The 25,946-nt window shown below is 39.9% G+C and overlaps 1 protein-coding gene across 3 annotated transcripts in view; it reads right to left on the reverse strand.

The window, feature by feature from the left end:
• Window positions 1-665: 665 nt before the first annotated feature.
• SEMA3D (semaphorin 3D) overlaps window positions 666-25,946 on the reverse strand; it is a 144,902-nt gene continuing 119,621 nt past the window's right edge. For all 3 annotated transcript variants that reach the window (XM_051640420.1, XM_051640400.1, XM_051640410.1), the window contains 7 exons: window positions 24,213-24,435; window positions 21,809-21,897; window positions 19,910-19,951; window positions 18,490-18,647; window positions 16,229-16,293; window positions 13,309-13,448; window positions 666-3,532 (listed from right to left, as the gene is read on the reverse strand). In XM_051640420.1, coding sequence (XP_051496380.1) covers window positions 3,119-3,532; window positions 13,309-13,448; window positions 16,229-16,293; window positions 18,490-18,647; window positions 19,910-19,951; window positions 21,809-21,897; window positions 24,213-24,435 — 1,131 coding nt within the window. In that variant the 3' untranslated portion in view covers window positions 666-3,118. The remainder of the gene's footprint in view (window positions 3,533-13,308; window positions 13,449-16,228; window positions 16,294-18,489; window positions 18,648-19,909; window positions 19,952-21,808; window positions 21,898-24,212; window positions 24,436-25,946) is intronic.

Here is a 25,946-nt window from a genome sequence, read left to right on the forward strand (position 1 = left end):
AGGAGGCAAGGCTCAGTTTCATTTTAACTATGAGCCTGTTGTGGCTCACAGTACAGGTCACTGCAGCACAACTGATCCCCAAATCACTGATTTGAAATTTAAGCAGGCTTAGAGGTGAGCCTTTAAATTATACTGAAGATTAATTTCTTTTTTTAAAGGAGAGGGATCCTCTTCTGTTACAGTTTCTGGGCTAGCTCATCCTCTGAACTCTTCTCTGTGGGACTGCATGTTGTAGAAAGACTCACTGCTCCTCCTGCTCCTACGCCTGGGTTTGCATTGCCTAACAAAACCCTGTCTTACCTTCCACAGATCTCTGATCTGTCCCTCTTATTCGGTGGTGTCCAAGATCCTCTGGCCTCCTTGCATGTGTGATCTCTGCTGTGCATGAGAAGCTGTGCTAACCCTGCCAGCTATAGTGTGCATCTTATCCCATGTATCAAAACACAGACCTTTTTCTGTCCCATAGTACTGAATATGCTCCCTGGGGTAGCATGAACCCCACATAGCACACTGGTTTGGAGGATACAAATTTATTTCCCATGACAGAAGAGACCTTATATCTCGCTTGGGGTTTTACACTACCACTGTCCTCCAGACCGATGAGGTAATTTCTTTAAGAAGAATCTCATTGCAACAACATTTGAATAAAAAGAAATGAAAGTTGGTTTTAAGAGTAATAACATTTTAATTAAACCATTTAAATCTAATGCTCCCAGCACTGAGACCCTTAGTCATCCCAGACTTCTACTAAAGCCAGTGGGTAAGTTAATTTGTAGAATATATACCTCCAATCATATCTAAACATCAATCAGATGATATAGTTTTCATGGAGGAGAAAAAAATATGGAAGAAGGAATTGATCTGCCTGTTTATGAAGTAGGCAAACGTGATGAGAGTTGTCTGAAATGGGATAATTGAAATACTGCATCACCATGGGCAGAGGAGAAGGCCCTTAGTCAGTGCATACAATTATGGACCACCTGTCATCCCACAGCCTTGGCGTGGTTCCACTCATTTACTTAATGTCCAAATCAGAGAAATGGGACTTGGTGGACTTATAAAAACCTAATAAGGAGTAATTGGGCAGATTCTATATGGTGACAGCATAACCTTCCAGCCAGGAGTATTGAGTATCCCTGTCTTAGGGTGCTTTAAATGTAGTAGTTTAACTTCCCCATACATTGTTTAAGTACTCTTAATTAGCCTTAAAATCAAAGTACCCTCTTGTGAAATGCTTGGCCTATGTTATTTTGCAGCAAAAGCGCCTAAATGTCCTCTGCATGTTCTCAAAGTACTGTATGACTGGTTAGTATCTTTAGCATCAGTCTCTCTGCTGATTAAAGGTCCTGTGCTGAGAAATTCCCTCCTCCCTGCAGACATATTTTATAATATTTAGCACTCAGTGCTTTACACTATCAAAGCATTATACACATGCTATCTAATATCTCCTAATTACCTTATACATCTCCTATTAAAAAAGCATCTAAAATTAATGACATATGGTATTGCTGGCTTTTATATAACACATGCAAACTCAGCTTTCAGGTTTTACAAGAAATGTGGGTAAGCTGAAATTCCTTTCTGAAATCTGACAAAGACTTTGCCATATCAAACTTTCAACAGAGAGGAAATGAACAATGATGCAAATTAGATCTCCACAATTCTTGATCAGGGACTGAATGCGCACACAAACACCAGCACGGGCAAGGGTGAATCTACAACTTTCAGAGCCAACATTTTTGGTTCCTTAATGAGGTGCACACCAATTACATGGGTTTCCCACAGACATTGCTCTCAAGATCTGTAGAATGCATGAGAAACAAGTAAAGTCTGTCATTTTGGTATCCATCAAAGCTCTCTTCCATGTGAGGAGGTGGCTAATTTGTCATTTCACACTCAAAAAGGCGTGAAAGGCAAAGCGGAAGGAGGTTAGATGGAGGAGAGGAAAGGGGGGTTGTGACTCATGAGAAGAGACAGTAGGACTGATTTTGAGCTTGTGTTTGTTGCTGCATATCAGGCATAATTTCAATTAAATCACATTGATGCAAAATAGACAAAAATGAAGCCAGTGTTTCTTGCTTATATGGAAAGATTTACACTATTAAAACCAAAACATGAACCAAGGAATACTTTACAAATGAAACTATGGTATATAGCAACTTTCTACCTTACAGACTTTATTTACACATGGACATCTTTTGTTTTATTTATTTATAATAAAAGTATTAATTCCAACAATGCAAATTTTCAACTTAAAAATACATAAGACCTTTGGGAGAAAATCCCAAAGAATACACACATCTGAGGAATGTCAGCTCTGTGTCAAGAGCATTGGTCTCAACCACTAAATATTTTCCCTCATCGTCTTTCATTTTAGCTTTGTTGTCTTTTATTTTTCTTTTCCTCTGCATAAATCACAGCTAGCAACGGGCCAGAAACAGTCAGAATCAAACCTTTAGAGAGATAGGAGAGGTGCAGGCAGGAATCCTATTGTTTGTTAATTTATTTTTAATTTTTTTTTTTTTTGTGTAGAGAATGAATGTTGTCCCTAAGCCAATACTTAATTTGATTTTTTGCTGAGCCTCTCCATGCTGGCAAAACCACCCATGTGCTTGTATACTGGCCCAACGGATAAATTAGCAGGTATTTTTGCAGATCTGTCACACATTTCTACCATGCCTCTTATTGAGAAAGATGCCAAAGAACTAGAAATACATCTGCCCTCCCCTGAAATGTAGCCATCTCTGGGGTGGAATGTGGCAGCAAATATTAACATGGGAACATGGACGCTAAATCCTAGGTGAAAATTATGCAGCAAGTACAGAACACAGCTCACGTAGCCTCAGGCTACCCAGAAATTAGCTAGAAGTGTACATCGCTTCTTTTTAATGAATGCATTTGAAATTACATTTGAAATTATTGCCTGGTGTGTGGTACTCCAATAAGGAACATCTCATTTGGTATTGAATCCCATTGTACAGTCTCACACAGATTAATAGTGATGGTGAGTTATCTGATTTCAATAAGAAGCAGTACTAATCCATAGGCAAGATGCACAAAACCAGAACACAGTATTTTTTTCATGGAAAATGTCCTTTCTTTAAATAGCATTTACAAACTATGTAGAAGGTGGCCTGGCTGGCTCATGGTGCCTTCGGTTTCGCTTTTTTTTCATCTCCTGCACATGCTTCCATTTGGCACCACCTTTGTTCCGCTGCCGCCGTTTCTCCCGGTGCCACATCTGTTCACAGTACTCATCCAGGCTAAAGCTGGGGCTGCTGACGAGCTGGATGTAGTCCTTGTACCTCAGCCGGGACTCTGTCAGCAAATCCCTCACCCGGCCTTCCTCGTCCTCAGTTTTCTGAGTGCTTTCCATTTGCCCGTTCTCAATGACGTTTAAATTCAGCTTCACAATGGTGTGGACAAAGGTGTGCTCCTGGGCTTTGCAGAAATAGGCTCCTGCATCCTTTCTTTGCAAGCTGCGGATCAGCAGCCCATGCTCTGTTTTGATGATCCGTTCATCAGCCTTCAGCTGTGGGGTTGGACAAAAAACGATATACATGAGATTCACTGGCAAAACCAGAATGCTTGTCAGTGCTATCCTGAGGTGAAGAAAGGCTCAGCTGGCACCTGGCATGCTCAGTCCCTTGGGTGCCAGCACACAGCAGGGCATGTGCAGCTCAGATGGACACCAGGAGATCCCTCCAATGTCTGAGTTCTGACCCTAACTATAGCAGTTGTATCAATAACATTTCAGTAGTAACACATACATGCTGTACATCACACCACAACACAATAAGTTGGACTACATTCTCCAAGGAAGGGTAGCTATTTAGTGCCACAAAACCCATTTATTTTTTAACTGCTCTTTTTGAGGTATCTGTAGACCAGGGTGCTCATACACATCTGGAGCACTGAGGCTCTATTACACTGAAAATAAATACTACTACTGATTTTTTAAGTGAAGTGCTGTGATTCTGATATTCTTCAACTGGGTTTTACAAAAGGAATCATAGAATCATAGAATTATTAGGTTGGAAAAGACCTTTAGGAAGTTGACCCTGGCTTTGACTCATTGATTAAAAGTGATTAAAAGCACCCAGTAAGGTTAGACAAATACAACTAAGTACAATTCTTTTATTGTTAAGATCTGTGAAGAAGCACTTAAAAGTTGAAAAAAAAAAAAAAAAAAAGGAAAAAAGAAGTAAAGAAAAGAATGAGCAAGTGAGAGCTGAAGTCTGTCACTGTGGAACTGTGGTTTCATTTACAAATGGAAATATTTCAAAAAATACAGCACTTTCTCAGATGTTAAAAATAAGGTACATCTTCGAGTAACAGCACTGTCAGGTAAGTTACATATATGGTGATCTAAAAATTATTTCCAAAATTACCTAAATTAAAAAAAAAACAAACACCAAAAAAACCCCACACAACAACAACAACAAAACCAAAAAAAACGTACCCCCAAAAAATACAGATGGGGGCACCGGGCACCTAAGTACTTTTGCAGCTGGGGAACATAGAAGGTATGTAAGTGTTTTGCCAAAGACCATATAAAGATTAGCAGCAGAGGTGGAGGTAGAAAGCAGAGCCCTAACTGTCAGTGTCCAACACCAGCATTTCCTTTGAAAATGATCCTGGTCTAGCACACAGCTGCCACCTCCCAGGCACGCTAGGTTCTGCTGCCACGCAGAGGCTGCTGCACACAACGGCACTGAAGGACCAAGAGGGCTGCTTGCTCAGCCAGCAGCCAAGCCGAAGCCTTGAGCACAGCCTCAGCACTGCTGGTGGCACTGTCAGAGAGAAACTTTAGCAGAAGGCTGACTAGTGGATTTAAAAAGGGGGGAGTGGGGGCAGAGAGAAACAACACAGAATCTGGAAAATTTCCCGGAGTGCACATCTAACCCTCCAGCAAACTTCAGAGGATGAAGATCAGGGAGGCATAAAGATGACTAAATTAGATTTATTCACAGTGGGTAAGCTACACACTGTTTCTTTATGTAAAAAAATCTGCACACGATTCCTTCTTCTACTCCATGGGAAAAAATGTATACATACATATGATCCTCCATCTGTTATGATTCTAACTCACTCGTACTTTATCATAATAGGTTCTATTGAAGTAAAGAGATGGATGACATGACCTCCCAGGGCTTTTTGCTTTACGATTTTCTATGTTTCTATGATAATGACTTCGGAAAGGTTAAATAATTTGAAAGGCCATTTGGAGATAACCCCTACACATAGGGAGGGAGACTGACTTCCTCTTATATCAGCTGTAACAGTCTTGGTAACACAGATTAGATAGGTAGGTGGGCAGTTAAGTAGGTACATAGGTAGATGGATAGATATGTGGATGGATGGATATAGGCCTGTGTACTACTATTGATAGGACTACAGCAAAGACAAGAAATCAAATGCTAAAAAAACCTGGTCAGAACACAGCTCTAGCTGCCTAGTTCTGTGGCTAAGTATTTTTTGGCTCCTGCCACCAGCTGATGGTGTTGGATCAACCCTGAGCTTTAGTTTCCTCGTTAGTAAACTCTATATAAGCATGCCTACTTGGCACCAGCAGGGTGAAATCACACTAATTTCAGGAAATTCCTGGAAAATCAATTGTCCTAACAACAGGTGCTACATGAGCACAAGCTACTTTTGATTTACTGCACTGAGTTTAAACCCGAATAGTCATGGTCAAACCACAAGCACATACACAGAAGACAACAGGGAGACAGACTAGAAAAGACCCTTTTTCCACCTCCATAACCTACAGCATAGGACAGTAGTCTTCAATTTTATCAGCTAGTGACACTTCATTCCAAGTAAATGTACCTTTCTTACAGTAAAAACAGGAGCATAAAATGTATAAATGAACCCACAAATAAGTAGCTGTAGGCTGGAGGATATCTAGGGCAGGTGTTTCCTTGTGCTGTACTCCACAGAGAGAAGCAGAAGCAGGGGCCAGGTGGCGGTGCTGGGAAGCTTGGCTGTTGCAATACTACAAGCAAGCCTGTCTTTCTTTGCCCAAGCTTCATGTCAACACGAAGACCAAGTTTGAGTAATTTAGGGAAAATGATGGGAAGAAGCAGCTAATTTCCAGACATTTGGGTTTCATAAGGCACTGTAGAAAGACCAAGTTCCCACATTGCCTGAGTGAAAACAGGATGGATCTCTTTGAGCTCAGGGCTTGATGCAATTGCAGCAGTAGCATCTGCCTATTGGTGGCTCTGCCAGTATTGTAGTCTAGAGCGTCTTGACAGCTGTGTACCTCCTACACTTGGACGATCTCCAGCTGGCTGGTTCAGCTGGCTGGGCGCCAGTCCAAAGAGCCTTCACTGGTGCTTCGCCTATTTTCAGTGAAAGGAAGGCAGAATAATGGCAGATCTAGACTTGAAAAGATCACTGGACCCCCAAGTCCAGCACCCTGCTACTCAGAACTATTTACCATTTGTGCAGCAGCCATCACTTTCTAGTCATAAATGCGTTAACTGAGTTGCTCCCCCAACTACTGCAGAGAAAGCTAACAGTCTAAATTGGTTGTGTCCCTTAATCCCAGCCCATCACAACTTCTATTTTTAATGATGCAGTGTTCTTACAGAATGTCCTGTGTCAGCCTTGGATATTGATTCACAGTGACTGCCACCTCTTCCTTCTCTGTGCCTTCATTGTTCATTCCTTTCTTATCCTCTGGCACAATGAAATTGTGGCTCTGATTTCACACGTATTGAGCAACACTTCATTACTGTTTTCCCCCTCACTTCTCTTTTTGGTATCCTGTTTATGTTGTTTTACCCATAGGTTCAGAACTCTTCCTGTCTTTCTTCTCTACTTTTCCCCCCACAGGGCTCTGGAGTTTCATAAACACCTGGCATTTCATTACTTGGTAGTAGATCTTTAACCTTTCACTTGAATGCCTAATGTGCTCTTTGGTTCCTGACCTATAGATGTAAAACATATTTTATTAAATTTTGAGGAGAGTGAAACGACTAGTTAGATAAAAGGCATAACTTTGTTTTGGGCAACTCATGTCATAATCAATAACTCCCCTAAAATATTTGTAAATAAGGTTTAACAATTCAGAAGCATAAAGGCTTTAATTCATAAAAGCTTGCTGTTATGTGCTTAAATCTGAGCATACGGTAAAACTTAAACATGAGAGACACAGTTTTGTTCAATAGCAAACAAATTATAAACCACAAAAATGAACCAATTGATTTTAATTAACTTCAGTTACTTAGTGGAGAGGAAACAGATTTTTGCAAATATTTTATCAAAAAATTGCACTTTTCATCCTTCATGGTAAGCATGTAAGTTTGCCTAAAATTACATTACCTAAATTATGACAGATGCCATAGATACTGGTAATATTTGACAAAGGGAAAAGATTTCCATGCAAATCAATCACTTCATTTCACAACCTGAATATAACAACGGAGGAAAAACAGGCATTGCCAATAATGATGGCAAATCTTAAAACAATCAGTAAGTTGGAAAACAACCAAAGGTTTGAAAGTGCTGTGGCACCAATGCCTTTTGTCCTTTGCTAATGATGTGTTTAGATAGCTCCCTCTTTACAAATAATTCACATGTCAACTCTTTCACAGTTAAAACACTGCACCTGTCTGGGAGAAGAAAGTGGCTTCAAAGCCTGCCTTCCCTCATTAATCAACATGTGAAAAAATGTTAGAGGTAAAGCTGGACTAATCATGGGTTAGCTGCAACTCCTGAACAAATTGAGAGGAGGAGAAAAGAAAATGAGGAACATTTGCTGAGAATTCACATTCATCTGTTTTTCTATTGTTTTCTTCTTCATCCTCATAATTTGACTGGAAATAAAGGTCACTGGGTTGTTTTATTTTTTTGCACTATTGTTACGCATGACTTTATTTCTCTTGCTCTGGGAAAATAATCATTTAACTCCAACACAGCTGTAGATTTATCTCTTCTTTTATTTTTCCTTTTTTTAACACCTTTTTTTTTTTTTTTTTTGACTTACGAAGAAGCCACAGGAAAAATGAAGATTGTGTTGCTGGTACAATGACATTATGGGGAGTCGTGGTTTGTATTATTTTCAAGGTGAAGCTAATTTCTTATTCTGAGACTAAATTTTAAACTCCTACACCCCTCACTCCCAGTATTTCCAAATCAAAGCAGGTGTCACTTGCTGTATCTCAGTTCAGAGTTACTTTTTTTTCTTTTTTTTTTTTTTTTTTTTACCTGGGAAACTGTCTAAAATATGAGTCTTACTTCAGAATCTCAAGATACTAGGGAAAATAAAAAAAAAAACAAAAACCCCAAAAAACCCCAAAACAATCAATAAGTTATAAAATAAAAGAGTGAAAGCATCAGAGCTGTAGGTAGTCCCCAGGCTGCAGAATGAACGTGTTCTTACTTTTGCCCCTCTTGATCTCTTTCTCGTTGACCTAAGTATTCAAATACTGATCTACACTCCTCTAACAGAAGGTACTACTAGAAACTCAGACCTTGGCGTATGTCCTCTCCTTACTCAGGTCGCATCCAACTCTTGGATTTTAGGGCTGGCACTAACTCTGTGACTAACTCTGTGCTGCTGACCAGGTGTTTGTAACAATGAAAACCACCATCGTGACACAAAAATTTCCAGCTGTATCTTGGATAGACTGAAAAATGTCTTCTCAGTCTGGCTACAATGTGGAATAGAAGTAACATCTCTTTGCTCTGATGGGGAGGCAGGTCACACTCTAGTAACTAGTGAGAGGTCCTGTCCAAGAGTGTGTCACACTCGTGTACCTACCAAACCATCAATTGCTTGTTAAGCAGGATCCATTGGAAACAGCACAGCCCAGGCTGTGGGGCAGGAATACAGAAACGGTGAGAACTGCTGAAGGAGGAACTGGCATAAACTCCTGCCTTTTGGTGGATTTATTTTCACTTCCACTTATGTATAGAGTAGGAAGGAGAGAGTTAAAAGTGATCTGCACTTTTTCTGTCACTTCAGACCATATGGTTTGTTCTGTCCCCTGCAAGGGGAGGTGGCAGCTTGGCAGACCTGGAGCTGCAGGAGATGTAGGGTGAAGGGCAGCCTAAAGCAGGGGGGGTTAATGTTTTTCAGAGCCATGGGGCACCAAAACTAATGGCTTTGTAGGGAGCCACTCATTTGCTTTTTACAGTCCTGACACCAATTATACACATAACACACAGGAATTTTTCTGAGGAATAAATAAAGAAATGCTGTTTTAAGCTTTGGAAAACTTCAGCAGGTTAAGACATTATGAACAGATGACGTCCCTACTTTTTCTGAACTCCAGCCACTGAAATGCTCTCCCTCCTCTCAGTGACTAAGCCCCTGCACACAGGAACAAACGTGATCAATTGCGTGAGCAACACTAAACACAGAAGCACTAGATATTTGACTCCTGACCTTAAAATGGCCTCAGACTACAGGGAAATGTACTCCCACTGGCAGCAAAATGACCTGGTGACAGCACCTCTACCACAGGAGATCCTGTCCCTCCCCACAGGTCGCTCTGCCTGGAAGTCACATTCTGAACCATGACCCTAAGGGTGAAATGTCGCAGACATCCTGCTGGGCCAAATGCTTCCCATCTAGTCTGGATTTTGCCCTCTTCCTTCCCTCAGGAAGCTGCAGTGCCTGTCCAGGACACTGCATAACCATCTATTTGTAAAGCCAGGTTTAAAGACTTGCTGAGACATTACAGTTCCAGCCCTGGAACTAAAAGTCCATAACCCAAGTTCCAGGTGCATGGAAGCATTTGCAAAGCATGGTATCGTCATCACAATAAGTTACACCACCAAGACATGCACTAAAGTAATGTACAGTGTTATTTGATAAATCTGCTGCAAGAAAGGAGAGAGAGAGAGCAGAAAATACAAGTGTAATGGGAAAAGTCAAGATCAAGCTACACATTAAATATGACCATGCTGTTTCTGCCACATATGGTATTTTTGTCAAATTGAAGTACTTTGAAAAGAAAGTCAATTACTCTGCTATCTTTGGATTTTCTAGGAAGGCTTCCAATTAGGCTCTAATACCAATGAATTAATTTTCACTGATAAGTCAAATTAGAAAACCTGAACATCTCAATTTCTAGATCCCCAAATTAACAAGGGATTAACATTTTAACCTGCAAATACCCTTATTCTATCTAACAGGAGGAGTGATCATTCAGCATCTCTACAGACCCAGTCATTTATTTAGGCAACCATATATGAAATTAGGAATTAAACTTTAGAGTCGTGGATCTGAAAATGTGGCATTTCTAGATTAATATCTTTATCTTAAAAAAAAAAAAGCAAAACCCCAAAACTTTTATCTTTTTTTTTTTTTTTTTTCTTCTAAGAAATGATATCTCCTAATCTGATAATTTGAGACCTGCAAACTGAGTTTGCTTAGAAGTTATTAAAGTTCTTAAGACTCTGGAACTAACTTGGGTCAAAATACTAGAAATTCTGTTACTATAAGGAATAAAATAAAACAAATAGCTACAATCTGTCTTTAAGTGATCTGATCCTGTAATCATCAATATGCGTGTATGCATTTATACAGGCTGGTTTCTTCAAAGCCTGCAAATATATATATACACACATACACAAATAAACTAACTAAGCCACCCGAAGGTATTGCTGTAGTGCTCCAACTTCTATTTTATCAAAGCTAGATAGCAGAAACACTGTTGTGGCTTTAGGGACACTATGTGGTAAAAAGCTATTTGCCTACTGTTAGCATTCATAATGTAGAAAATCTGTCTGCAGATTTCTCCTTCAAATTTTCTTCAAAATTTGCCTCAAAGGTTAATCTAGCCTTTTAGCAAAGCTTTACATTCCTCATACAAACAGATGTCAGACTGTTTACACAGAACAAGCCCAGCAAACATTGCTGTGGGAGGCTGCTAATGTGCAAAGATGTATGCTGTGTGCTCGCTGGAGCTCCAAATGCCATCACACATATGCAGACATTCCTTTGCTCCCTCTCAACCTGCAGGTCCCTGGCACTTCAGGCAGCCAGTCCTGCAGTACTGGACATCACCATGCCTGGGTAACTGGAATTTGACCCAGAACAAGTAGCAGGAGCCAGGTCACTCCACAACAAACCTTCTGAAAATATAAAGCATGGCAAAAAAACCCTATATCCTTAACTTAGCCTGTGCTGTATAGGTTAGGCTGCCTTAACTTTGTTCGAAATTTGGTTTGACCTGCAGTTTGCTCTACAATTAAATAAGAAAGATAGCTTGAAGTAGGCTTCCTGACCTTCAGAGACCTATCTGAACCCGTGATTTATGAGAAAATCAAGTGATTGTGTTTTTTTTCCCTAAATTGACACAGATAAAACTCAAAAGCAGCCCTTCAAAACAAGCTTTCAGATCTTGAAAGTGTGACTTGTTATGATACAGAAATATTATATTCTTCACAGGGAGCTTAAAAAAAGATTTGAGACTCCTCAAAACTTAACTTCCAGTTCAGAATAAAGAAAACAACAACAACAACAAAAGACACAAAAAACACCTTTCCAAAACAAAAACCTGTAAACTATCTACTTAAATATACTTAAAAATGAGTCTTAAACACATGGTCAGAATTAAGCAAGCATTTTACTTGTTTTCCTCATCAAACATGTAACTGCATTTACAAACTGCTGCCTTAGGAAAGTAGAGCACAGAGTCTTCTATAGAGGACAGTTAAAGGTAAATCAATTAAAGCACAAACAATGAATGCCCATAGGTCTTTAAAGGATGATACATTTCTAGCTGGGTTTTCACTTCAAACACCTGTGGTTGTGAGTGTGCTTGGCCAGATGATCAGAAGATCACATTTTTTTTCCAAGTATGGACTATAATGTAGGTTAGATGTGGTATTTCAAACCAGCAATTTTTCTTTTTGTTTTAGTGCATGTTGTGCGAATCACTGTGTCTATAAATTATTGAAGATTTTATTCTCAGCAGAGGGAAGAATCTTTTCCAGTCTAAAGTGTGAGTAAGAGAAGGTACTGCAGTGTCATAGTCAACATACAGCCTTGCAGGGTTTTTCTATCTTATCTGGTAGAAAATCAGAAGTGCTTTGTATCCCCTTACTCTGGCTTTCTTGGCCAAGACATAACTTGGATTGCAAGTTTGGGACTACTGCCATGAGTCACATCTCACCCTGAGGTGCTCCTCTCATAGGCACCTGCCCTGGCCTACTTCTCCCTAACCTTTAGAAAGTATTAGCACACTGCATTCAGAAAGTATCATAGGATGAACTATCATTGAGAATGGAAGATGGGTTGGGTGTTTGATAGTTCCTGTCATTTAAACTGATTTTTGTCTTGGCTGAATGCTTAACAAAAAAGCAAATGTAGCACATGGGACCAGATCATTTCAAAGGGCATTTCTTTTCCCTTCTCCTTCCATGTTGCCATGGTTGCCATCACAGCAGGACTTGGCCTCAGACACAAAATCACTCATGTAAGAGAAAGGCTATGAAAACTCCTGAGGTTTGAAATTCACTCAAACCCAGTTGAAATCAGTCCCAGCAGGTTGACCTTTTGGGTACATCAGAAGGCCCTTTTGTCAGTACTTTAGAGGGGAATCATCAGGAAATTGTGCAGGGGGTATGTGGGGACTGGAGGGTTCTCCCGGGCTTCTCCACCAGGGAGGACCTCAAACCTTACTCCTGCAGGAATTAAGGGAGTCTCACTGCTTTCTACTCCAAATGCAAGGTGCAATTCTTTAACCTGACATGTCTGCATCAGCACAGAGTGCCATTTAAGAAAAACTCTCAGACTCCACAAACAAGAGAAAAAGCAAATAAAAAGCTTTTTACTGCCCAGATCATTCTTTCTCTGGGGAGAGATGGAGAGAAGCAGCAAGCCACATGTGCAATTCTTAGCTATGCTGCTTAACATGGTAAGAGAATGCAATCAGACACTACATGGAGAGGAGATTTCATTAAAACAAAGGAGTTTGAACATACCTCTACCTACAAAAGTAATTGTATTGATTACTAGACAAAAGGGCTTTTTTTTTTTCAGTACTTTGATTTTTTTTTTACCTCTGTTTAAAACCTAGTATCTCTTTTCCTCTGTTGTTTTGTGTTTTTTTCTTAATAGAATGAGTATGTTAGTCAAAATAAATATCTAAATCGGCTTATGACACAGTGCAAATGGCTTTTCTCTTCCCCACTGCATGCCCCAAATGGTGATAGCAGAATGCTATGTGATACCTAAGGTGAGGCAAGGAAAAGTAAAACATTGGCTAATCCCAATAACTCCTGACTTCCAATGCTCAGCTGAATTCTCTACAGAGGAAACTTGCCATGATGACTATAACTTACCTCTTCTCGATGTTCTTCTCCAGAGCGCTGAATATACCACCTAATAGAGGCTTGCTGGGACTTAGGAATACATTCCAGAAAAGTTGAATTAAATTCAATGCCAAAAATCACCTTTTCATCAGCAGTTTCATGACTAATGCCTGGAAAGCAAACATGGTACAGGAGATTAACCCCGACCTGGTTTTTAAAGCAATGGGAAAATAGCCTGATTCAGAACAGATGCTGTAAGAGTGAGTGAATTATAAAAAAGCAAAAGGAAACTTAACTTTTAGCTTAAACTATAACTATGAGGATTTAGAGGCGGCTGCTAACCTTCCTTCAGTGCAACTGTTTTTTAAGGAGGCCAATAAAACCTATATCACAAGCTTGCTCCATTTTAAAGTTGAGGCTTTCACCATTGAGGAATTTAAAATCTGACCTGTATTTTTCCTTTAAGTAACATAACTACTAAACCTGAGCTAAAGCTGCTAAAGGTAGACTGTAGAGTCTGTTTTTTTCATCCCCAACACTTTAAAGGAGTCACAGGGCTAAAGTACACTCTGGTTTACCTTCCTTAAGTATAACTTGAAATGCCTTGTAGTATGTTTCAGGCCAAAAACTGAATCACAGAATCACCAAGGCTGGAAAAGACCTTTAAGATCATCAAGTCCAGCCTATGACCTAACACCACCACACTGGCTACACCATGGCACTAAGTGCCACATTCAGCCTTTCCTTGAACACATCCACGGACGGTGCCTCCACCACTTCCCTGGGAAGTCTATTCCAAGGTCTCATCACCCTCTCCATGAGGAAGCACTTCCTAATATCCAGCCTAAACCTCCCCTGAAGCAGCTTGAGGCCATGCCTTCTTGTCTTGTTGCTAGTTGCCTGGAAAAACAGCCCAGCCCCCACCTGACTGCAACCTCCCTTCAGGTAGTTGTAGAGAGTGATAAGGTCCTCCCTGAGTCTCCTCTTCTCCAGGCTAAACAACCCCAGCTCCCTCAGCCTATCCCTATATGACTTTCCCTCTAGTCCTTTCACCAGTCTTGTTGCTTTCCTCTGGACCTGCTCCAGCACCTCAATATCCTTCTTGAAGTGAGGGGCCCAGAACTGTACACAGTACTCAAGGTGAGGAAGGTGAAGGAGCCATGAGCAGATCTGGGTTCCTTTATGGGCCTTTTGTAAACCTGAGCAAATAACTTCTAATCTCTGCATCTCCATCTCCCTTCCCAGTCTGTTTCGTTTGTGTATTATCTACTTTATAAGCAGACTCAAGCTGTTTCTTACACCCTGCCCGTAACAGGAAAGAAGATGAAAGCAGTGGTGTCTCCTAAAAAAAACTTAGCTCAAGAAAAAAATGAATACAATTTTGAATTGTTTTTTTTTTTTTTCAATATAATAAGTACCTATATGAGATCTATAGAAATTCTAGCTCTCCACATTAAATACTTTTATTTCACTGTGCCACTGAGATTTCAGTAGAGCCAAACTACTTCATGCAGCCAATGAAGTCTCTGGGAGGGAATCTCACACAGTGGAGCACTGAATTTATATAGGTTTTGGGGCAGTAATATTATTAATTATGGCAAATGGCATAAATAAACCAAAAGCCTGGAGCTGGGCAGGTCAGCTTCATGGTTTAATGGCACACAGGGGCCATCCCCAGCTGGATAAAATTTCTATTGGTGGTGCTACATTAGGGCATAGGATTAATACCAATTTCTGTGCTAAGTCGTTTTACCCTTGTCTAGTTAGGCCAACTCTTCCAGTATCTCTTTATCATTCCAAGAAAATGTGACACAGTCAGCCTTTCTGTTAGGGTTTCTGTAAGTCTGAACTTGGCACGATCTCAGATACCACTATTTGGAGAGTCATGGTAAGCAGCAAGTGGGGAAATTCTGGCCCTTGGGAATGAACAGGAGTTTTGTCATTGACTTTAATGGGAATGTGATTTTACCCTGACTTTTTAACAACGTCTGCAAGCACACATGTACCGTCAGAGCCCTCTATACTGTGCAACAGACTTCAGTCTTTGATCCTGTGGCAAACAGCTCTGATTTCTGCAGTGACTCATGCCGGGATCTGCGGCAGGCATCCAGCACCACAGCGGCATGAAAATAACCAGAGATCAATGGAACGTGATGGCTCGTCCAAAATCAAATGTTCAGTGCAGAGATACAATCAATACTGTTTTGACTGGGTCGCTCACTTTAATAAGTGGCTAGAAGAGCTCCAGACAAACCCCAGCTTGGTTTTGAATGCTTTTCATTTATTTTACGCTGCTGCAGAGATTGCCACTCAACCACAGGATTTCATACTGACAGTGCTCGCTGTAAGAGAAGTGCTGCTGTTGTCAAAAGGAGCAAGCCAGACCCTTTGGCATCTGAAAAGAGGGTGTGGGAAAGAGAGGGGGGAGCTGACATCGAGAGAGGAATTGGCTTTTGTTAATAGCAGGAGTATTAAAGTAGCTGCGGGGAGGAGAAGGGGCTTGTTTGGCAGCGGGAGCTGGGCTTTGGGACTGGTGTCAAGTGTACGCGGCAGAAGGGGAGAAGATGGCGTGTTCCCCATTCATCCCTGTGGGTTTCCTCATAGGATTATCTCCCCTGTTTCTGGATGAGCAGAGGTCCTGGTAGCTACTTGTAGGGATGTGTGTAATGTTTTTACATCACAGGCACATCTTTCTTCTCTGGGGTGAGTGCTGGGTAGGTTGGCCTGTCAGGGATGTCAGGGTGCTCTCCTATGCTGGCTGCCCCTTATCAGCCCCAGCTTACCAAATTAAACAGCTGGAGGAGTAATGTGTATGGAGTGTGGGAAAGGCAACTGCCTTAACAGCCTTAACTGCTCGGTAAGACTCGGGATTTTGCAGACAGACAGAGATCTTTACAACAAACCCTGTTGTCAAAGTGACTAAAGAGCAAGAAAGGTGCAAAATACTCACTGTCTTCCACATCCCAGCATTGTGCAACAGGGTCTCCATATTTGACATCTTGCCTCCTGGCTCGCCTATGGGAAGAGCATGCAAACTTGTAACACTTCAAGCATAATTGCTGGAATTCAACAACAAAATACTGAGGAGCTCAGCAGATGTGGACTTGCATTGCTCCCACCCTACTGCTGACAATTATGGTCTTAACTAAAACCAGCCTCACCCTCAAAGCAGCATGCGGCCTAGAGAGATTTGTACAATTGACATCAAGAGGAGGGCCTGTGATTTGGTAAAACCACTGGGAGGGGAAAGAGAAAAAGCAAGAGCAAAAAATCTGCCTAGCATAAAGAGTGTGAAATACAGCGACAGAAAGAGCATCTAAACTTGCTTTAGGAGCAAAGGGCATGGGTGTCCTGGTGAGAGGGACCATCGTGGAAATACCTAAAAACATCCTTAATGTTGTATGTCATGGAAAAATATCTGAGGTGTAACAGGTGATATTCAAAACTGAGCTCAGGATCAGCCCAAGGTAATACTGACTATTAAATCCATCATGAACATGAAGAGAGAAAAGCATATGTTTTAGTTTGGTAACAAACAATTGACAAATCTGATTATCTTTCATCTTTATGAACAGGAAAAATGACTGGCCTGAGATGATCTGCTCCTTTCCACAACTAACTTGCCTGTTAATCTCTGGGTGTGTTACTTAAACTCCGTGTGATTTAGTGTGATTTTAGGGTAACAGCAATAATTAATTAAATAAATAGTTTTGAAAAAAACAAACTCTTCCTCCACGGATGATTACATTTATCTTCCAGGAGCTACCAAAAAATAAAAATAAAATAAAATGTGTTTTAATATTTTAGTAGCAAAATTGGAGACTCAAAGGGGAACTGGTTCCTCTCTCACAGCCACACTGGAGATAACAGGAGAGGGACGTCCTGCTTGAAGACCAATGCCTCAGCAGGAGAGTGGACTCCCAAGGCCAAGCTGTCCACTGTGGTAAAAGCTGTAGACATGCTGGAAGTCAGGCTGCTACACAGAAGAAAAATATTCAAGTAACTGATCTACTGGAGGATTCCCAAGGCCAGGCACCCACGCCTTGTTTTTGAGACAAAGACTTCTGGCCTTCCCATCAAACTGCACATCTGTTAGAAAGCATGTACCATCAATCTCCGTGTCCCAGCCCACCTCAGACTTCAGCAAGCCTCATGTGTCACTAACTTTGCAGTGAGCCTGAACAGTTGCTTTTCTCCTTTCATTTGTGCTTCTCTGAATTTAGTTTGCTTTGGCTTTCAGGGAAAACACATAAAGTTCCTTGACACCATGACACGACAACCTATGAGTCATTAACTTCAATGGTTTGTGTAATTGCTTGGGTTCCAGCCCTGCAACCACTAAGGTATAAAGTCTCATTCCAGGGCCTGAGCTCGGATTGCAACCTCCAGCTCTCACTGCAAGAATTACTGTCAGGAAGGCTTTGTCCCATGGGGAATGAAGAGGCTATGAAGGACCCTGGCTCATCGAGCAAGTTCAGAGCTCCATCTAAATCAACCAGAAACTCCAAGAGACATATCCAGCAACTTAGGTACTGCACTGCCAGAGCCTGCAGCATGCTCTCGCTCCATGCAGATTCATGCTTCTGTCCTAGCTGGTGAAAGTTCAGATGAAGCTTCTTTCACTGTGGAAAAAACTTCTCCTGATGCAGTCAAATCACAGTACTTAAATCTCTGTCTCCCTCTCATGGCTAGACCACAAATGCAATTGATGAGAGTGACAAGCTTTGAGTCAGGTTATCGGGGTTTGCTGGATCAGACAGAAGAAAATTGTTCATTTAGATCAGGGAATTGGATGTATTTTATTATTGACCATAATATACTAAACTCCTGGGATACTATGTTAAAGTCCACTTTCATAAGTGTGATGGTGCCCTGTGCAAAAGACAAAAGCTTAAGAGAGGCTCTTGCATCTCAGGCAGTCAGCTACAACCTGGGCCTCCATCTGAGCATCTCATGCCTTAAAGTATTCAGCATAAAAAACAGAAGTGATGGATTTATGATGTTAGCTGCAGTAGCTGAGTCACACACACTGAAACAAAGTTATTTTGTCTTCACAGATCTTTGAGCAGAAATGTGAAACATGGCCAGAGTATGATCACATTTTAAGGCAAATGACATGCTAAGTAATAAGGCAACACATTCTGATTGGGAACCTCTAAAAGTCTTGGAAACAGCAAGATCTTTTACATCAAGTTGTATTTTTTTTCTTACCTTTTAGAAGTGGGGGCATATCTGGAACATGAGTTTCCATCCCAGGCACAGTAAGGATCTCTGGCAAGGCAGCAGTCTGCACAAGCCTTCCCATACGTGTGACATCTGTGCAGAGAGAGCTGAACCAATCCATCCCTGGAACCAATGTACAATTGTTGCTGCAAATCAGGCAAAGCGAATGAATTAGGAGAGTTCTTCAAGTAGCCCATTTAAAAAGTTCCCTTTTTCAGTGCCACACTTGTAGACTTCCAACCTTGCCCCAGATTTTACAAAATGCTGGCGAATTCCTCCTTTACTGTAAAATCTATCATTTCTCAGGGCTCAGTGTGAACTGACCAGTCCCCATCAATCCCTGACAACACAGCAGAGAGGAAAGGGGACTGCAGTCCTGGAAAGACACCAGCACTCAACACCCTTGCACCTTTAGATTTGTGTTGTAATAAAAAATCAAAAGCAAACCATGGAAAAAATGGTTTAATAACATATTTAAAAACAAGTGGCTGCATAGCTGTGACGTTAAGAATCTGGAAACTAGGGATGACCTTGTGTGACTAAAACTCTACCTTCTGCTTCTGATCCTTAAGTAGGATGAGGACAATATTACTTTCCTCTTCCCAAAGTGTGAGTAGATTGCCTGTTGAGACAAGGGTGGTCCAAGTGCTTGCAGTTGAGCTGGAGCTGGCTCACGCAATCCTTCCAGCTGGCCTGCCACCTTTTTTTAGGGGAGATGGGACCCAGCTGTGCTGTGCGTGCCTGAACGGCAAAAAATACCTCCTCCTGTGTGAGGGAGACGTGTTGTGCTGAGGCTGCTACGGACACTTCTGTGGGGCAGTCAGGGATGGCTCTGGTGTCATGCTGCCTCCCAGACATGCACGTAGGCATCATAGAGCTCAGAGATGCCATAAAACCATTTCCTATTGAGAGATTCCTAACTGGGACTGGCCCCTGTGACTGCCAGGTTTGGACCACCCAGACTTAAGACAGCAATTTTAGAGGAGGGGGACTGTTTTTTTAGTCTGTGTACACAAAAATTTCAGAACAATGAGGCCCCAATCTCTCTTGACTACTAATAAAAATAACAACAATAATAGTAATAATAATTTATTACCAGATTGTAAAGAGACAAGTATTTCTAGTGTCCGGAAAATGAATGTTCATTGACGTCATTCACAAATCCCACTACGATATGACTAAAGATTTGTTTCCATGAACAATTACCATCTTGGGTAGACAAATTACTGTTTGTAAGCAAACGTGAATGAGGCAGACAAACAAGTTCAAACATATCTCCTTTCCAGATACATTTTAAGAGTCATCAATAGAAAGCTTGGCTAGTAATTAACAGGCATCACCCGAAAATAACAAGCTAAGTGTTCAGAGTAATAAATATCCTGCAGTAATTAAAAGAGCTTATGATTACCTGCTTCTGAGAAATCTCCATGGTTGAGATAATCGAAGGATGCTGTAAAAAAGAATTAGTAAGGCACATTAGTTTACAATTTCCCTGTTCGTAATGAAAAAGAGAACAGAACTTAACGTTCAAAATGGAAATAAAATTACAGATCCATTTGCTTGGCGAAAAGAAATATTTAAAAAAAACCCAAAACAAACAGAAATCACTAAATTCATGCTTCCAAAAATATCTCTCACAATTTTTCCCTACTCCTTATGAGGCAACTTCTTAAGAGTTTACAATCTACGTCATCCTGGAGAACGGTAATGAGCCTTCACATCAACTTCAGGTCTTATTAAGAACTATTTGAAAAGCTTAGATGGCATTTAAGGGAGAGATCCTCCACAGAAGGATGAATTTCACTGCTATGAGAGACAGTTAAATTTTTGTTAGCTACTGATGTAAAAAACAGGATGAAGCTCAGACTATTACCTATTGCCTAATAGAAGATGATTAATCTAAGCCTATTGTTTATCTCTAATGCAGTTCAGGGAAGTAAGGGATGTCTTTTCAGCCCTTTACCCACTTCAATTTTCTGGATTCAGAACCATGAAGGTAGCAGTTATAAATGTCACCCATAAAAACGAGAAGGAATGTTTGCTGAGTAGGAAAAAATAATGAAAAAATAACCTTTTCTTTGTTTTAAATATGATATGGTACATTTGCCCTTGACGTTATGTTTTCAGAATGCAGCAAATTGGTGCACATACTGAAACTGCTGATTACTTGGCAGGTCACAGAGCAATCTTGAAATTTTCAAAGTTATGTAAGACAGTATCCAAGACAGTAGAAAGATAACATGTATATCCTTTAAATCAAAGTTTCTTCATACACATGACATATCAAAAGGCATATAGAGGAATGTGCTCTTTGTAATGATTATTACAGATTCTGTTCTTACACTTGGAAAATGATGTCTCTAAGTTCCAAATTCATTTATTTAGTATGGGCAGAAATTCTGGCTAAGACATCATACAGCACATAGGAGCACACAGGATGTGTGAGAAAGTAATCAAAAGGCCACGGATGCAGATGAAATTTGATGAAAAAGCAAAGTGAAAACTGAAGAAGAGCTATACAGAGTGAGAAAAAAAGGAAAATGAGAATGCAAAGAATGAAGAAGGAACTACTAAACAGAAAAGAAGATCACTATGGAAGACACAGGTCTCCATTTTCCTACTGTAATGGTATGTCAATGTCATCTCCCTCACCAGCTATGAGGTTAATCAGAAATTGTGCCTGTACAGCTGAAAGAAGGTTTGAGATTTTTACAAGCTCTATATATGAAGAAGTCATTAGTGTTAGCAGGGCTCTGGTTACTTTTCTTCTTTACCACTCAGCCAGAATAACCAAATCAAAATGGTCAAAAATATTGTGTCGGCCATCACCAATAAATTAAAACACATTTATAATCAAAACCAACTTTGCTTTATTTGTGTTATGTTTTCCATTCCTAAAGTTGTTTTTTCAAAGAACGTCTCTGCATCTGTGGAATTTTGCTTGTTTGGTTGGGTTTTTAAAAAAAAATGTTAGTTGTACTAAGAATAGTCCTAAAGCTGAGACAATAGAAAACTTGATACTAAAAATAAAATACTGCCAATAAAAAAAAATTGGGGTCCATAATAAGATTTCAAACTAGAAGAAGACAGGAAAAATAATACTTTCTAAGAGTTTGAAAAAACACAGTCAGCTTGATTTTGGACTTTTTTCAATTCAAAGAATACCAAGGCATTAAAAAATTTACATGGTGTCCCTCTGGAAATTTGAACTAGTACCAGTAAATAAACAACCTGACAGACAAAGGCAGTTTGAGCCTTAAAGTCCCCTGAATAATATTTAATTGATGTCACGGCCGTTAATGCTTACCTTGAATATCTGCAGCTCTTCCAGGACTACCTCCTCCTTAGTCCACTTCTCCTTCGTGATACTCACAACTTTCAGGACTGTGCCTATGTCTGAAACAAATGTTCATCATGTAAAAGTCACAGGTATGTTTCAGTACCTATGTGCCACTACATGTCATGCCCTGAAGACAAAGCTAATGAATCAAGTAGCCTTCAGACAACATCTATTGCTATCTAGATCTATTGCTGTCTAGCAGCTGAATCCTAAGCACTATGCACAATATTGAAATGATGAAAAATAATACATTATAATGGAAAGAATGAGATTTTTGTACTTGTTTTCCCAGATTACTGAGGATCATATTACCAATCAAGGCCAAAAGTATTTCAGTTTGCCTCATGTACTGGAGCTTTTGTTTGTTTGTTTGACATAATTGCCAAAGCCTGCATATGCACAGGTTGATTGCTTACATTCAAATGTATAATAAGCTTCCAATCTCTTCTCAAAATCTCCTGGATAATTTGAAGTATCTATATTCAGTCTCTCTATAAAATATTTGAAACTTTATTTTCAAGTTCTTGTTGTTTGGGTTTTTTTGTGTTTTTGTTGTTGTTGTTGTTGTTGTTTTCCATATGATGAGTTTACAGACTAAAATAGAACAAAAACTTGTGCTTCTGGAAAAAAAAAATCACTTTTAAGGAAGGCACTGCAGTTAAATATTTGCATGTTATGGAGCGCCATCTAGTGCCTGCATGGTACATACTGGACTAGATACCTCTGAACGGGATGACTTAAGAGGATATTTAGTTTTATTTTAACTAGTGAATTCATCTTTTTGACAGCTAAATTTTAAATTACTTTTTCTTATTATTATAAGAAGAAAGTAAGTTTCAGTGACTACTCCCAAATACTAGGCATTTGATAGCTTGGGACTGTGTTCCCTTTCCTTCTCTGTTGACTATATTAAAGTTTGCATTAAGAAAGCAACAAAGATTTTCCATCAAGCTTATTCTCAGCTTTCTCAGACAGCAGGGGAGCAACAGCACTTTAATGCTCTTTTTTACAGAATTGTGCTTTACTTTCTGATACTACTGTACTTGACTTGTGGGGATCACAGGGGGATTCTCACGCTGTCTTTTTTTGGAAGACAAGAATTGTGAGAGGGATTGAGCTGAAAGATATAAATGGTCCAAGAAAGGCTATCTCAGGGCTTACATGTTTGATAATGCAGCTAGGAACCTACTGAAGGCTGAGACAACCCACACTTTATGAGGTGGTGCTCTGTGAAAATTCACTCCTTTCCCCGAAACACTTCAGAATATCCATACCTATCGAACTACACTGTATGACACCAAATTTGCTTACAGGCCCCATAAAATGCTCTGCAACCCAATAGTACTGAGGTAGGATTCAAAAAGAAATATTAGTTTACTGCAGCTCATGGCAGTAGCTCATCCACTGCCCTTGGATAAACCTTTTCAGCTCCATGTACCTTAGTTTAACCTACTGTGAGATGGAGATAAAGGCAATGACCTCTTTATTAAAGTGTTCAGATCTACCAGGGAGAAGTGCTATATAAGACCTATTATCAGTGACAGAATGTCAAACTGATGATTAAGAAGAAGAAATTCTAGTGGATTAAGATGGTAATTTATCACTTCAGAAATGTTATTAATAGTTAACGTTAATATTTCTTAGCATACCATACTCTGGGGTGTTATATCCTGTGATCCTAAATTTAATCACTATGGTAAAATTAGACTTTTTTCTTAAGCCATATAATTGTCATAAAAATGTAAATAGATACATAATTATCCACAGAAAAACTACAAAGCAGGTTTCTTCCCTGACAGAGGAGCTTAACCTTTCTCTATTCAATCTTGGTCCTCTTGTTTAGAGCTATTAATGTTACTAAGTTATATCTTCAAAAGTTTTTTAACTGGAATTGTTGCCTTAGGCTCAATTTTAAATCTTTCTTAGCTGTTCAATGTCAAATGAGATTTAATGTTGAAGCACGACGTCACTGTTGGTAGCAGGAAGAACTCCTTGAAGTTGTTATTTTTTTTCTATTAATTGGTTATTGATGTGCTGACAGCAGGAATTTGAGCCGGAGTACTGTGTAATGTAAAAACAGGTACTGCATTGTACTCAGAGGGTACTTTGACACCTTAATTGGTTTATCACCTTGGGACCAGGAGGCATTAAAATCCCAATAGCAGCAATCTCTTGAGCTGACAAACTAATGAAATCTTAGCATTTGAATGAAGACCTGGCACAGAATTAGGAACATCAAAACACTTCCCAAAGCTCCACGCATAGGAAAAATATGCTAATCAACAGGCTTATTCAGGAGCTGCCGAAGTAAAACTGTTATGAGAGGATGTGGTTTGTGCAGAATGATGATAATGGAAGTCTTCTCTCATACCTGTGCCCAGGAATATAACATCATATTGTCCGTCCTCTGCCATGACATGATCCACCACAATCTGAGTCAGACGATAGTCCACGTTGATTCGCGTGAACACGGGTCCTCCCGTCACTGGGTAAACGGATTTGTACATCAGGGGGTGGCGCTTAATGAAACTAATGACCTCATCAGGAAAGTCTCTGGTAGACTTTATGAGCGGATCATAGGTTTTGCTTGGACACTGAATGAAAGATGAACGGAAGGAATATTAGGAAAGAATTACAGGTAATCAGAGAATCACAGAATCCTAGGGGTTGGAAGGGACCTCGAAAGATCATCTAGTCCAACCCCCCTGCCAAAGCAGGGTCACCTGCAGATTTCTTTGTGTAGTAGGAAAGCTGCCTGGTCCAGATCAGCTATACCAGTTTGTAAAGGACATTTGCCAGTAGATGCTAATTTGATACACATTTGAAAAGCTCAGTGTTGTTTTGAAAGTTGGCAGACATTTTTTCCCTCCTTTCTTCACTCTCTCCTCTTCTCTGTTGGTTTTTAACTCTCTTCTAAAACTCTTCCCCTTCATCTTTACTTCCCTTCATCCTGCTCCCATGTATTCTCCTTTATATTTTAAAACTGCCCAGATCTTTTTAATTTGTTTCATCTCAGTCATTTCTTCTTCTACTCTGAATCTTCCACTGCTGTTGGTTATACGTCCACACCTGCAACTACCTGTAGATATATGGAAACTTTGAAGAACAATTCTAACAGGCTTTTCTTCTTTCTCAGTCAGAGATTTTGATAATTTAAGTTAAAACTTAGAGGAGGGATGAACTTCCTTTTTTTCCCTAAGATACTTAGGAAAAGAAGATAATCTTAGAAAAGTGAAGTTGTCTGGTGTTGAAAAAAATGTGAATTAAATAATACTTATTGCATCAACGTATCTGTAAACAAAAACTACTAAAAGCTACACAAATTCTTGAGTTTTATCACCAAATGGTTTTTAAGACTGTAAACAAGATCCTTTATGTTTTTACACCTAGCAGGGTTCCTGAAGAGAGTATGAGACATGCTTTAATATTCATACCACTATCACTGATAATGACGATACGTTATTATTATTACTAACATTCAAACAGTGCATTCAGTACTGTAAGGCACTACCATCTTTTTTTATTTAATCATATATTGGAGTCAGAAAGCCATAACCACTCTAATAGTATAGAAAAATATCTGATTTCTCTTTAAATATTTAGAAAACACTTGCATATGTACCATAATAGATGTCAGCAGTGTAGGCCACTTTGGAAAATTTGTTTTATGAATAAGTCACAAATTCAATCCATATTCAAGCAGAAATCAAGTGTTCAGTGAGAACACTTGCGAAGTCAGTAAGAAATCAGGTTGCTCAGAAAATTTTGTCAGCCCAAAGCAGCACTTGGTCACCCTTACTGCATTTTTTGAAAGCATTGCTTTAAAAAACAGAGAAAATCACATGATGGGCTCAGTACATCTGCAACAAATATCACCTCCTCATTCCCTGCCCCACTCTCAGGCACCTCATCACATCTTTACAAAGACAAGGAAATCATGTCTGGAGTGAAGGAAACCTGTTACACTGTCTAGTTCTCATTTCAAGACAAGTCTACCAAAGAACAGTTAAATTTACTACATGCTGAAAAAAGCAGTGCAGCTTTCAGTATACAGGACTCTCAACAGAAAGTCTTAGAGTGCCCTCCGGTGGCTACATCGGATAAT

This window comes from Apus apus, chromosome 1 (assembly GCF_020740795.1).
Source record: "Apus apus isolate bApuApu2 chromosome 1, bApuApu2.pri.cur, whole genome shotgun sequence".
In the NCBI taxonomy this organism is placed as follows: Eukaryota; Metazoa; Chordata; class Aves; order Apodiformes; family Apodidae; genus Apus; species Apus apus.